The sequence below is a fragment of the Anabas testudineus genome, chromosome 2 (genome assembly GCF_900324465.2).
Source record: "Anabas testudineus chromosome 2, fAnaTes1.2, whole genome shotgun sequence".
Classification (NCBI taxonomy): Eukaryota; Metazoa; Chordata; class Actinopteri; order Anabantiformes; family Anabantidae; genus Anabas; species Anabas testudineus.
Genome location: NC_046611.1, coordinates 28,096,093 through 28,109,827, shown reverse-complemented (window position 1 = coordinate 28,109,827; position 13,735 = coordinate 28,096,093). Strand labels below are relative to the sequence as shown.

Genomic DNA, 13,735 nt, shown 5'->3' with positions numbered 1-13,735 from the left:
TTTTCTTTTTCCGTAAAAACTATGAATCTGTGGTTCTATAAGATGTCTATCTAAGCAGGGAAGAGCATTTGCGTAACAGTTTTTCATTCCCTGTCACATTGCCACATCAACATTTTCGTAAGTAAATGGGACTATTGAAAGACGTGAAATCTATATGTTATGTTATTAATAAATAGAGGAATATATACATTTCATTCATGCCCTTTAGCCCTTGAGAATGTCTTCTCTCCCTTACTAGCATGATTAATTATGTTTTTGTGAGATTTAGTTCTGAATTAATAGCCTAAATATAGTATCTGGGTCTCAGGCATGATTATTTGATGTAGCACTTCTTTGTAAGTGTTTTATATAAACACTGGTAAGAAAATGGTTGGAAACAGGATTTTTTTACTAAAATGTTAAAAACAAATACCACATAGGTGGTATCATTCATCTGTAACAATTAAATCAATTAAACCATCTTAAACTGCAACTATTACATTTTTACTTATATAAATGTTGTAGTAGTGTTAAACATGAAGGCCTTGCAACTATCTGGTTTTCCAGAAACTCCAATGTGGATGGTCTTAAATTGATCACACATGCTCTCCAGTCCATGTCCAGTAAACCAATAATTTGGCTTCCTCCATAGAGAGAGTGCAATTACAGCTTTCTGATGAAACTGATCAGTCTATGTTGTCTTTAGAATAGTCTCTATGAGACACCTCCAAGAAATTAAAGATTTCTCCAAAGGATGTACTCTGTTGCCTCCAGAAACATTGTTTTGATGTAACTGAATCTGATCTGACAGAAGAGACACTGGAAGGCATTTAAACTGGCTTTGTTGTTAAATAAAATAAGAGAAACCAGTGTACATGCACTGTAGGAGACTCATGTCAGCTGGCCTCATGGGCAGAGTTGGCAAGAAGAAAACCCTTCTACGGTTTGAGGTGGGCCAAGATGCACAAACAGTGGGCTTTAGATGACTGGAACCAACTGGCTGTTGGTTCAAATCCCATCCTCTCATTCTGTATAGTGGCTCGGACATGTTGATGCAGACTGCTTTTCACAAAGGAGAATTAGTTTAGCCAGCACATTACCATTCAAGAGGTTGTTTGTATTCCCCCTCTTTGTCAGCATTGATGTGATAATATCCAATTTAGTAGTGAAATGATGTGAGAACAGTGAGCCTAATGGACACATTAGCATTTCTACTGATCTCTGGCTGGACAGGGTGTGTTTGTTTGCACTGGGAAAAGCCAAGACATACAGATTGGGGTTGATGATGGGTGTGTATAGGCGGTGGGTGAACAGCTGTGCAGTACATTAGCATTGCTAGTAGCCTTTGACGGTTGCTGACATGCTGTGCTGTAAACTTAAAAGACCTCTGACAAGAATGCAACTTGGTAGAATACCACCACTAACTGTGACCTCAAGGCTAAAAAATATAATGTAAACACCTTAATAACTGAATATTGCACGTATCATGAATGAATGTCATGGCGGGACAATAGTTTTGGATTTCATAAAGGTGTGCCTGTGGCAGCTGGGTGTATGTGAAACTATAGCTTTTATTTCAATCATACTAACTGTTGTTTACTAGGCATACTGGAAATCTGCTCTGCCGAATTGGACCTGTTGCAGCCGTCATCATGGCATCTTCTGCATCCCTTTGTCTGATAGCAGATTAGTCACTCAAGATGTGTCTTCTGTAATGGGTTTTTCTTTTTTTGTGAAGTGAAATGCCATTAGTCTCTCTTTTGTTGTTTTAACAGTCTGCAAATGACCACTCATGTGGCTGCTCTCCAACACACACTATAGTATACCACCATTTACCCAACGGACAGCACTAAGGCACTTTGATATAAAAGCCTTTCTTTACTATATGGCAGTTAGAAATAGTATTTTGATTTAAATCTGTAGTGGGGGAAATTATTTTTGACATCAAACAGGCAGTAATGCCACAGTGGAAAATAGTTGATAGTGACTAGTAAAGGTATTGCATTGAAAATGTGACTGATGCACACTGGATTTGCATGACTGATTTAAGTTAGCATCATTTTATTGCATTAGGCTATAAAATTTTATGCAGTGTTAGAAAGTATAGTTTGTTGTAATGCTGGTATTTTTAGATGATTGTTACTGTATTTAAACTAGTGGATATTGGCTATAGGAAGACAGAGATTAGATATCAATATTAATGTTCATATACTCCTTTGTCCTACTTTGTTCTACTGAGTGGGGCAATTAACATAAAAACGTTTCCATTTACTATGTACTCTGTAATAAACAAGTAACAGATTACTGAATGAACAGAAAATGAATCTGCAGCAAATCTTATTATCCATTAAACCATTCATTTAAAAAATGCCTAAATTCTCTGCTTCTGGTTTCTGTAGTGGAAAGTGAGGATTACATATGTATGATTGCATTCAAAGGACTTTGGCTTGTTGACTTTTACTTGTCGACAGACAAACTGTCTGATAAATGTAGCAGTATAGGAAGCACTGGAGTTTAATTAATTTAACATTGCCCTTTAGTGTAATTCAGATGGAAATATGCCCTTTTTTACTACATTTCTGACTACTTTAGTTTAGCTTACCCACGCGTTTTTGTATCATTATGGATTAATTATCTGATGACTTTATCTTTTCATTTTTTAGAGAAGTATTTGCTCTTGCATACGTCTGTGTACGTGCAGCAGCTGTGGTATTAGATTAGACCATGTCGCGCTGAGCCCTCCAGTCCGTGTGGTGGCGCTGTGGGCCTCCTTCAGCCGGCCGCTGCCCGCCGCTGCCTTTAACTCTGCTCACATGTTCTCCGGCCGGTTCTCCCCGCGTGCTGCCGGTTGAAGCACCAACGGAGCAGCTCGAGTCCCGACCTGTCAGAGGCGCCTCTCCGCATCCACACACACACACACACACACCCGACTAATATAACGTGGATCTTCACGACAGACTTTGTAGTTAGCCATTGAGCAGAGTTGTTTCACGCCACATGCTTAACAGGTGTAGCTGGCTAGAGACGGTAACCCTGTAGCTCGTGGGTCGGTTCGGTTGGGTCGACACACTGACACGTTAACGGTCACAGCCCTCTAGCTGAACGGGATCGGGCTCCGCTGTCAGGATGACAGAGAAACTAGAGGAAATACTTTCACAGCTGACGCAGCCTGACAATGCGCTTATTCAGCAGGTAACGCCACGAATAACTTTGTTCAAGTTCATGGTTCCTTAGGTAAAGAGGTTGTAGCTAAATTGACGGTTAAAGCTAACGGGCAGTGGCTAAGTTAACGGCTGGTAACACTGCTAGCTAAGTAGACTGTCATATTTAGCTCCACTGTGTTCCATCGTTAGTTGCTTACTCACTGTCACTGATCTAAGTTAGGTTTTACAAAGAAACACTTGGCTGCACATTATTGCTGCTCTGTGATTATTTTTTTTTTAAGTCTAACGTGTGATCTCCCCCCTTTAGGCCACAGCCCAGCTGAAACAGTGTTTCAAAGACCCAGCCATTATACCAGCCCTGTGTGCTGTCATGAGTGGCTCCCAAAACCCCCAGGTATTGTGTGTGTGAGAGTGAGTGAGTGTAGCTAATCCTCTAGGATCCTGTCATCCTATTATGTTCATTTTCTTTTTTACAATGGGTGACTGTGACAACTGTTGACCAAATGTGGTACATTGACTATGTATGGGTGATGTGAATCAGAGACCAGGAAGTCATCATAACATTTTGCTGTTGTACTTCTTATTTGAAACATCTATATGCCGTCTAAAATCTATTTCAGTTATAACATCTCTGGTGATGGGCGTGAACTCTCATCCCTGTGTGCTGTCCTTTTAACTTAACTTCTGTCTTCCTCTTTTGACATCTTACATTTAGATTCGTCAGTCAGCTGCAGTGATGCTGAGGTTGAGAGTGAAGAAACACTGGAAGAAGATTAGTCCAAATGACAGAGAGAGGTTTGCTCATTACTTTTGATTAAAGATTTTCACACCATTATAATACTATACTTAGCTGTTATTGTTGAAATTAAATTGAAAATGATTTGAAACTGACATTTTTCTTTATTCACACAGCCTTAAGGGAGTTGTGTTGCAGGCCTTCATGCAGGAATCAGAGTAAGCAATTCGGTCTATGTAATCACTATTTACCAATTATTAAATGGTCCACTTCAAAATCACAATGGCACAGATGTTTGTGTCCATGCTACATATGTTAGCTATACATACTTAAAATCTAATGTAATAAATGAAATTTTTGTTAATATATGTCTAACTTGCAGTCACACAGTGCAACACTCACTGTCCCAGCTGTGCGCAGTGATGGTTAAACACGAGACACCAGATCGCTGGCCTGCCCTGTTGCAGCTCCTCAACCAGTCTACCAAGAGCAGCAATTCTCATGACAGACAGGTACTGGCCTCTTGGAGGATTAAGATGAGGTTGATGTATTTATTCAATAACTTAAATTTTGCTCTAAATCTCTGAATTGATGTACTACAGATGTTTGTTTGTTTTTTTCTTGTGTCATTTCTTGGGTTAATTTGTTCAGAGTATTTTAAATAATGACTCTTAACAAAGTGTTCTGTTGGGTTGTACTACACAATAATAGACAGCTTTGCAATATCAACACTCTCCACTCAACAGGTTGGCCTCCTGCTGCTGAATAAGGTGGTGGATTCCAACCCTGAGCCTTTCAAGCCTCACTATTGCCAGCTGCTGCAGTTGTTTAGTACAGTGTTGCAGGACCACAACAACCCAACAGCCCTGTACTACTGCATCCTCACCCTCACAGCCATAACTGCATACACTGGTTCAGAAGAGATGGTGAGGCACTTTTACTGTTTTCCCTTTTGACATTGGTCAGAGACAATTAAAGACAATTAAACCATTACAGATTAGATATTTGCTAAGTGTAAATTTGAAATACGCATTTAGTCAGCCTAACCCGAACCCTTTTAATGACTGAAGTGACATTTTGCTGCCCTGCAGAACCAGATGCGTTCTATCATCCCAAGTCTGATTATTGCTCTGAAACACCTCATCATGGCAGATCAGGTAAATAGTAATATGTGAGACACTTTTACATATACAACTATTTCTCTTTCTGCTGACAGTGTGTTGTTTAAGTGTATTAATTAATCATAAGTGTTAAATGATTGGATTTATGCTCAGGACCAAGCCAGTGAGGCCATGGAAGTGTTTAATGAGCTCATGGAGAGTGAGGTGTCCATCATTGTACCACATGTTGCTGATATTGTCCGTTTTTGCTTAGAGGTAGGAGTTGAATGTCTGTACTTTCTTTTCTTTCCAGTTCTGTGTGTTTTCATTTCTGAACTAACAACTAGTCTCACACATCTTAATATAATAACATGCACATGCAGATTTTAACATATGTTCTGTATTAATGTGTGTCAGGTCGGCAGTGACACCACACTAAGTGACTCTCTGCGGGTGAAAGCGCTTTCTTGCATTGCCTTCCTCATCAAATTAAAGAGCAAGGTAAAGTCACCCTTCAGCTACTATAAATAAACCGCCTCAATCTATCTTTTATTGTGTAACAAAAAAGAATCAAGAACAATGGAAGTATGTATTTGTCACGGTTCAAAGAAATTTCTTGATTTCACGAAAACATTAAATGGTATTGATTTGCTTCTACTGACTCATTGTACAAGTGCTTGGATTGGTAACATACTGACTAAATAAAAAATATCTAAATCTGTATTTTTTTGCCTTCTTGTTCTTTGTAGACTGTGCTGAAGCAGAAGCTACTGAACCCCATCCTGCAGGCTATTTTCCCCGTACTAACTGCAGTTCCTCCAGCTGGTGAGCAGGACCCAGAGGATGAAGAGGATGACAGTGGAGATGGCACAGATAACGATAATCCCAAACACTGTGCAGCACAGGTGAGGAAAAGTTTCATAACTGTGTCCATATACAGCTGGTTCTCCTGTTGTGTAACAGAATGTAAGTTGCCGTGACTTCAGTAGATTCCCTGTAAAAAAAAAAAACTTTATTTATTTATTTATTTATTTATTTATTGTCTTGTTAGATCATTGACACCATGGCACTTCATATGCCCCCCGAGAAGCTCTTTCAACAAGTGGTAAGTCAATGTCATGTTATGGTGAACTTGGAATAATTTTAAATCTGCATTGTGCATATTTGGGAGTAATTTCCCATGAGCTTTAATTGCATTGCTAATTTGTCATTAATCATTTAAAGTTGATTTCATTTAACATTTATCTTTCATCAGTGCAGACCATGCACTATGACGGTGTAAATTCTTGTATTGTGTATTAGATGCCCTTTGCCCAGACCTGCCTTGCCAGTGAAAACCCATATCAGAGGAAAGGGGGACTCATGTGTCTTGCTGTGCTGGCTGAAGGATGTGCCGACCACATACGCACCAAGTAGGGATTAATATGTTCTTTCTCTTACACTCATTCATTTATCTCTGACATCCCCCATTTTTCCATGAGAGACCAGAATTTCATCTCTTTGGTCTGTTGAGTGACTAATGATCAAAGTTTAAGTGTATTTACATGTGTGTCTGTGCTTTAGGATGCTGTCATCAATGCTGCAGACAGTGTGCCAGAGTCTTTCTGACAGTAATCAGGTGGTGCGCAGTGCCGGCCTCTTTGCCCTTGGACAGTTCTCTGAATATTTACAGGTGAGGCACGAAACATATCACAAAACTTGCAATAGAACAAAAGTTTTCTTAACTTATGCTTGAATATACACTGCATCCAAAAGTATTCACAGTGCTTAACCTTTTCCACGTTTTGTTATGTTACAGCCTTAGCCAAAAGGAATTAAATCATTTTCCTCAAAATTCTACAAATACCCCATAATGACAATGTGAAAGAAGTTGGTTTGAAATATTTGCAAATTTATTAAAAACAAAAAAAATCACAAATACACAAATACACCAATTACAGCCTCAAGTCATTTTGAGTGTGCTGCTACAAACTTGGTACACCTATTTTTTGGCAGTTTCTCTTATTCATCTTTACAGTATCTCCATCTCCATCAGGTTGGATGGGAATTGTCTGTGCACACCACTTTCTGATCTCTCTAGATATGTTTAATTTGTCTCTGGCTGGACCACTCAAGGACATTTGCAGAGTTGTCCTGTAGCCACTTCTTTGTTATCTTGGCTGTGTGCTTGGGGTTGTTGTCCTGTTGAAAGATGAACTGTCGTCCCAGTCTGAGGCCCAAAACACTCTCTGGAACAGGTTTTCATCAGTGATGTCTCTGTACATTGCTGCATTCATCTTTGAATTCAATCTTATAATGTTCTACCTGTCCACAGGTGGACTCCAATAAAGTTGTTGAAACATTTCAAGGATGATGAGTGTAAACGGGATGCACCAGAGCTCAATTTTGAGTTTTATGGCAAAGGCTGTGAATACTTATTTACATGTTTTATTTTTAATACAATTGCAAAAAGGGAACAAAAAAATCACTTATGGCTGTTTTTGTAGAATTTACAGTAGTAACATAACAAAATGTGGGAAAGTTAAGTGCTGTGAATACTTTCTGGATGCAGTGTGTTTAGAGAATGACATTGATATAACTTTTTAGTAGAGTAATACTGTTGTAGGTGTTTCCCTTAACTTCTTTATGATAAATTGTTTGCATGTCCCTGCTTGTCTTCTGCTTTCTAGCCTGAAGTGAGTAAGTACTGTGCAGAATTGATGCCTTTGCTGTTGGGATACCTTTCATCCTTGAACCAGGCCAAAGCTGGACATGTCACCAAGGCCTTTTACGCTTTAGAGAACTTTATGGAAAACCTAGGTAAGTTAAAATGAGGCTCTTATATAAAGTGCAGCCTGCACATCTTGACCACCACAAGAGGAAACCTAAAATGTTAATTAACACAAATGTCTGTATTAAAAACTCTGATGTTGTATGAAAGAATATATTCAGCTTTTCTCCTCTTTTTTCTTCTAACCAGGATCTGATATTGAACCCTACCTGCCCACCCTGATGGAGACTATGTTGTCTGCCCTCAATAACACTGAAAACCTCAAAATAAAAGAGCTTGCTGTTTCTGCCATAGGTGCCATAGGTAAGAGGCTGAAAATGTGCCCAATAAGAATGTATTTTTTCTAATTTGTTGTGTAAGCACAGTCACCTTCTTCCAAACAATGTCAAAGTCAGCATAATAATAACATTTTGAGGATGAGATAGCAATTTTAGGTTGGCATGTATTTGAACAGTTAATATTTCTGGCTAAGGGTATCAGTCATTATCTAGAAGGACTATTAGTGTCAACCTGCGGATAGTTGGTCCAAAATGAAACAGCTAGCAAACAAACAAGCAAGCGTCACTGTTTCAGTGAAAATGAAATGACACAGACCTCATCTTGAGTTACTGTCTTATCAGCCAATGCTGCCAAAGAGCTACTGGTTCCCTACTTCACTCCAGTTATTGAAAGCCTGAAGGGCTTCCTGACTACCACCACAGAGGAAATGAGGTCTCTGCAAACTCAGTCATTAGGTAAGTATACGCCAAAATGTGTTAAATAAAAAAAGCAACAAGGTGCGATCTTTATGCATTTAGAACAGAACTCTGGTGGCATCTATTCATTTGTGACTCAACCACAGACTCAACAACATCAATGAAAGGATGTATGTTTAACACGTTTTGTTGTTGCTGTCAGATACTCTCTCTGTGCTGGCCCGTACTGTTGGCAAAGATGTCTTCAGCCCACTTGCTGCAGAGTGTGTTCGGTTGGGTCTCAACCTCACTGACACCATTGATGACCCTGATCTGAGACGCTGCACGTACGTTCTTCTTCACTCAGTGGACTATACCAATATTGTTTGATGAAATGCAAACAACATTCCCAGCACACTGAACGTTCAAATCAGTTTAAGGTTTTTCTTGTTTTGTCTTGTATTGCTTTGTATTTTTTGGACATACCCTGGCTTTTTTTGTTTTTGTTATTGTTATTTTCATCAGTATAGAACATCATCAACGATTTGAAATATTGTTATGCTCTGTAAACTTGTCTTTACCTCTCTCTGTTTTTGTCTCTATCAGGTACAGCTTATATTCTGCTGTATCTACAGTCAGCCCCGACTGTCTGACTCCTCACCTCACTGCCATTACCACAGTCATGCTGCTGGCCCTCAAGTCCAACGAGGGCATCACGGTATAAAATATACACACGACACACTCAAAGCTGAATTAGAGATTATCTGTGATATAAATATAGCAGTGTTTGACTTCTGATGTGCCTCTTCTGCTCAGGCACACCTTGAGGAAGACAAGACATTTGTTCTGCTGGATGATGACGATGATGATGAGAACGAAGAAGAAGAAAAAGATGCAGAGGATTTTCTGGAAGATGAGACTGAGGCAGATGTCCATGATGTTGCAGGGTAGAGGTTGCATACACACAGTTTTAATGAACCCACCTGAACAAACAATTGCTCCCGCTGTACCTCATATTACACTTTTCCGTTTCTCAGGTTCAGTGTTGAGAATGCCTATATAGATGAGAAGGAGGATGCCTGTGATGCGCTGGGAGAGATTGCCTTCAACACTGGGTAATGAATATTTACAAAGAACCTAGTCTTTAATTATTTAGCATTTCTTTTCATTGAAAATCAGCATTAAATAGCATTCAGTTTCATCTTAAATTCTATTTTTGTTTTGGTGGTGATGATGAATAGTTTTGTCTGATTTGATCATGTTTTGAAGACGATTACAACTTCAGCTGACATTTGCTATGAGTACATTTGTAATTCCAACATGTGTTTCTGTGATCTTCCCTGGCAGTGCTGCCTTCCAGCCCTTCCTAGAGTCCAGCTTCCAGCAGGTCTATGATTTGAGAGATGTAAGTCAACGTCTGTGGCCTTATCGTCCCACTGTGTCTAATGGGCTGTGGAGGGACTTCGCTGTCTATGTTTGTGCATACATTACGTGTTTGATGACTGCAGCTCTAGAACTTTTATCTAATGCCTCGTATATCCATATTCAGTCTCAGAGCTTTACACGATGTGAATGTTTGTTTTGTGCAACACTACATAATGTGTTGTAACTTGATGCTTTTGGTGTCCACCCCTAGTTCCCCCATGAGGACGTCCGCAGGGCAGCATTTGGAGGCATGGGCCAGTTTTGCCGAGCTCAGCACAAAGTGTGGAAGGATAATCCTACTGAGGCCAATCACCAGGGTGAATTCACATTACTGAATTCCAGACATGGGAACTGTTGTCCTCTGCTGCAGTGGAAATTGTCAATTAAAGGGAGATGAATGGAAATGAGCAGACATGTAAATGTTGTAAGATTAAAAACCTTTACATTACCATTGTAAGTAGTAAAGTAAGTATGTAAAGGCCAGATTACTTAGATTTCTGTCAAACAGTGTCAAACAAATATCAGTGCAGCTGCCTGTAGGACATTTTAATCATCAGTCATCTTCTTTATTCCTGTATCTGTCTTGTCCCTGTCCCAGCTCTGCAGAAGTTGCTGGATGTGGTTCTTCCTTGCTTTTTGGAAACAGTTCGGACTGAGCATGAGCGCCAGGTTGTGATGGGCGTCTTAGAATCCATGAACGGCATCATCAAATCCTGCAAGGAAGAGGTTTTTAGAAACCCTTCACGCCTTAAGGAGGTCAGCCACGTCATCCGTGATGTTCTCAAGAAAAAGGTGAGAAGAGAGACAGATGGAGAGAGATGGCTTGAAGATAAATATTTGTATTTCTTTATATGATCTATATATATTTTCATATCCTCTTCATTCAGACTGCTTGTCAGGATGGTGGTGGTGATGAAGCTGATGATGAAGACCAACAGGTTGGCTCTTTACTTTGTCAATCACAATAATTTGTAAATGGTGATTAATAAAAGTTGGCATTATTGTTAATGTAATGGTGAATGAATCCGTTGATCAGTCTACATATTACTCAGTGTTTGCTGTTGGTGTTTCAGGCAGAGTATGATGCCATGCTCCAGGAGTTTGCCGGAGAGGGAATCCCCCTGGTGACCTCTTCTGTTCCTGCAGACCAATTTGCCCCCTTCCTCAATGACCTGCTGCCTCTCATCATGAGCAAAGCTGTGAGTCTAGGCATGCTGATTCGAACAGAATTTTATGGAAGCTGGTTTACTCCAACAGTTGCTCTTCAAAAGCATCCCAGTCGAAAACAAAACACCCAGTAGCAAAGCTACATACTCAGAAGAGATGGAGCGCTAACGTCATGATCTGCTAAGGTGTGAAGCGCTTGCAATGTGTTCTTTAGGATAATATCAAACAGACATTTGTTCTTTGTTTCTCTTTAAAGAAATCCTCATGCACAGTGGCAGACCGGTCCTTCTCTGTGGGCACCATTGGAGAGATCCTCGATGCCCTTGTGAATGTGTCTGGGGGCCAGAGAGTGGCAGGCCGACTGTCCAATCGTTTGCTTCCCGTGCTGGTGGCTGGGGTGAAGGACAGTGATCCTGAAGTTCGCAACAACAGTGTGTTTGCACTGGGATGTCTGGCTCAAGCAGCTGGACCCATAGTTGTATCGTATCCTTCTTTTTTGTGTGTGCTTGTGTGAATGTGGATTTGTGTTATGTGTTGTGATATAATGTGAAAAATATCATCAACATCACATACAGCTGTTCCTTAGTGGACTCTGTTCCAGAGACTATCCCATGATGCTGTCCGTGTTTTCTAACTTGCTGGCCAAAGAGTCCGACCTCAGGGTGATTGACAACCTGTGTGCTGCCCTTTGCAGGATGATTATGAGCAATGTGGATGCCGTGCCTCTGGAGCAGGCATGTTCACACTTTACGCCACCTGTCAAGCTTATTTTTAACATCACAATGAATCTTTATTCACTGCAAACTCAACCAATAACAAAAATCTGGAGATTCTGTGTAGATTATTCAGTCAGAATGACAAGGTTGTGTTCTCTGATAGGTTGTACCTGCTCTGGTGGCCCGTCTTCCACTGAAAGAAGACATGGAGGAGAACAAGACAGTGTTCAAATGCCTGGCTATGCTCTACACACACAGTCCTGCTCTGGTACAGTACACAACCCTTTTTTTGATACATCCCCAGCACAGAACAATATGTGTTGAGAGTCTAGACACAATAATAATAATAATAATAATACTTGTTTAAATGGGATATTGGTGATCATTTTTCATCACAGGCCTTTTTAGTTTTTTGATCTGTTCACGTCTCAGGTCTCACAGGTTTGACATTATAGTATCACCATAACTTGAGACAAATAAAGTGAAGGAGAACTCAAGCAGAAATGATTTATTGGTGTATATGAATCTTTCATATTGTTTTCATTAAATGTTAAATTTCACACAGTATATTCCTGCAGCTTGCTACATTATGCACACATTGGATTCTGAACTGCTTTTATTGAAATCTTTATCTTTATTTCCTTTTCAGGTAGTGAAGCTAATGAAGCCCATAGTTGCTGCTTCCAGCCATGTCCTGTGCAACAAGAGCGTTGATCAAGGTGAACGTCATGACTAAAATCAGGATGTGTTCGATAACAACCAGTAGGTTGTAGTGGCTGTTAATACTCTGACGCAGTCCCCAACGTAAATCAAACAAAATGATAGAAACCAGTTATTGTTTGAGCTGTTTTGTCCATCAAACACGTTTCCACAGTTGAATGCTTCCCCTCATTCAACATCCACAGTCCGACTCTGCACTGTATTCTGATCTAATTCCACTCTGTTTTAGTAACTTGTCTTCAGTCTGTCATCCCTCAAGTCTTTATTTTGTCTCCTGTCTGCAGAAAACCAGAACGCTCTGGCCATGCTGATGAAGGAGCTAGCCCAGCACCACTTGGCAGACTTCCAGGCGGCTGTGAGCTCACTTCCCGCAGAGCAACAGGCCAAGCTCAGTGCAGCCATCTCTGCCTTGTAGCCCACACACCTCCTTCCTCTGTTGTGTGAAAACCAGCCAGAACATTAACTTTTATACTGTAGATGGAAAATGGGACATTTATTTGAGACACTTCCCCAGAATGATCTCTCTACAGCACTTCAGCCAGTCTACTATAGTTATTCTTACAACCAGCAGTTACGCTTTGGAGTAATAACTTTTAATTTATTAGTCTTTTTTTTTTTTTGCATGCTGTGTTTAAGTTTTATTATTTTAAGAGTTCCAGGTTTCCATCCTGTGTTGTTACCATTGTATTTTGTTTTCCATTTATTCACGTCAAGTGCTTCATTGAATTGCTGCTGTCTCCTTTTTGCCACTGTTCTGACAAACTCACAGACTTTGAGTCTTTGAGTGTGAAGCAGTGAGGTTGATCTATGGATAAATGTAAGATTTCATTCCCATTTCCAAGTGTATCTCTGTGGACAATGCCACGTGCAATGTCTTCTAGCACAGCCTTACTGGGAGATTCACCGCTGCTTACAAAGGCATTTCTCTCATGGGTTCAACACCACAGCTGTGAACTCATACGAGCTCTAAATACAGCAGTGTGAACAAGAGCTGACTGGATATATTGAAGTAAGGGTCCACACTCAGCAGTTATTAAAGAAAGCACTTTGTTTACCCTCAGTACACTCATCGTGAACCACTGTGTTATTATCAGACTAAGACTAGCACCCCATCCTAGAACACATATTTGACAAGTGCAGGAGATTTTTTACAAATGCTGCAAAATTTTAACATAATTCTAAAACTGTGTTTCCACATTTCACGGTGCAGTTAATGCTTCTGAAAGAGGTACTGAATGGATAGCGTGGAGACTGATATTAAATTGCTGCTGTGTTTTGGATGAT

The 13,735-nt window shown here is 40.0% G+C and overlaps 1 protein-coding gene across 1 annotated transcript; it reads left to right on the top strand.

Annotated features, from left to right (window-relative positions):
- Window positions 1-2,800: 2,800 nt before the first annotated feature.
- On the top strand, window positions 2,801-13,731 carry ipo4 (importin 4). Its single transcript, XM_026364050.1, has 30 exons — window positions 2,801-3,171; window positions 3,451-3,537; window positions 3,859-3,938; window positions 4,056-4,097; window positions 4,262-4,391; window positions 4,626-4,805; window positions 4,971-5,036; window positions 5,154-5,255; window positions 5,397-5,480; window positions 5,729-5,884; window positions 6,031-6,084; window positions 6,282-6,391; window positions 6,543-6,651; window positions 7,649-7,778; window positions 7,939-8,052; window positions 8,370-8,483; window positions 8,647-8,770; window positions 9,030-9,141; window positions 9,240-9,370; window positions 9,461-9,538; window positions 9,771-9,828; window positions 10,060-10,165; window positions 10,447-10,640; window positions 10,736-10,786; window positions 10,922-11,047; window positions 11,272-11,498; window positions 11,617-11,749; window positions 11,895-11,999; window positions 12,381-12,450; window positions 12,736-13,731. Exons 1-30 carry the CDS (start codon window positions 3,106-3,108, stop codon window positions 12,864-12,866), a joined length of 3,270 nt encoding a protein of 1,089 aa, XP_026219835.1. The 5' UTR covers window positions 2,801-3,105; the 3' UTR covers window positions 12,867-13,731.
- Window positions 13,732-13,735: the final 4 nt, after the last annotated feature.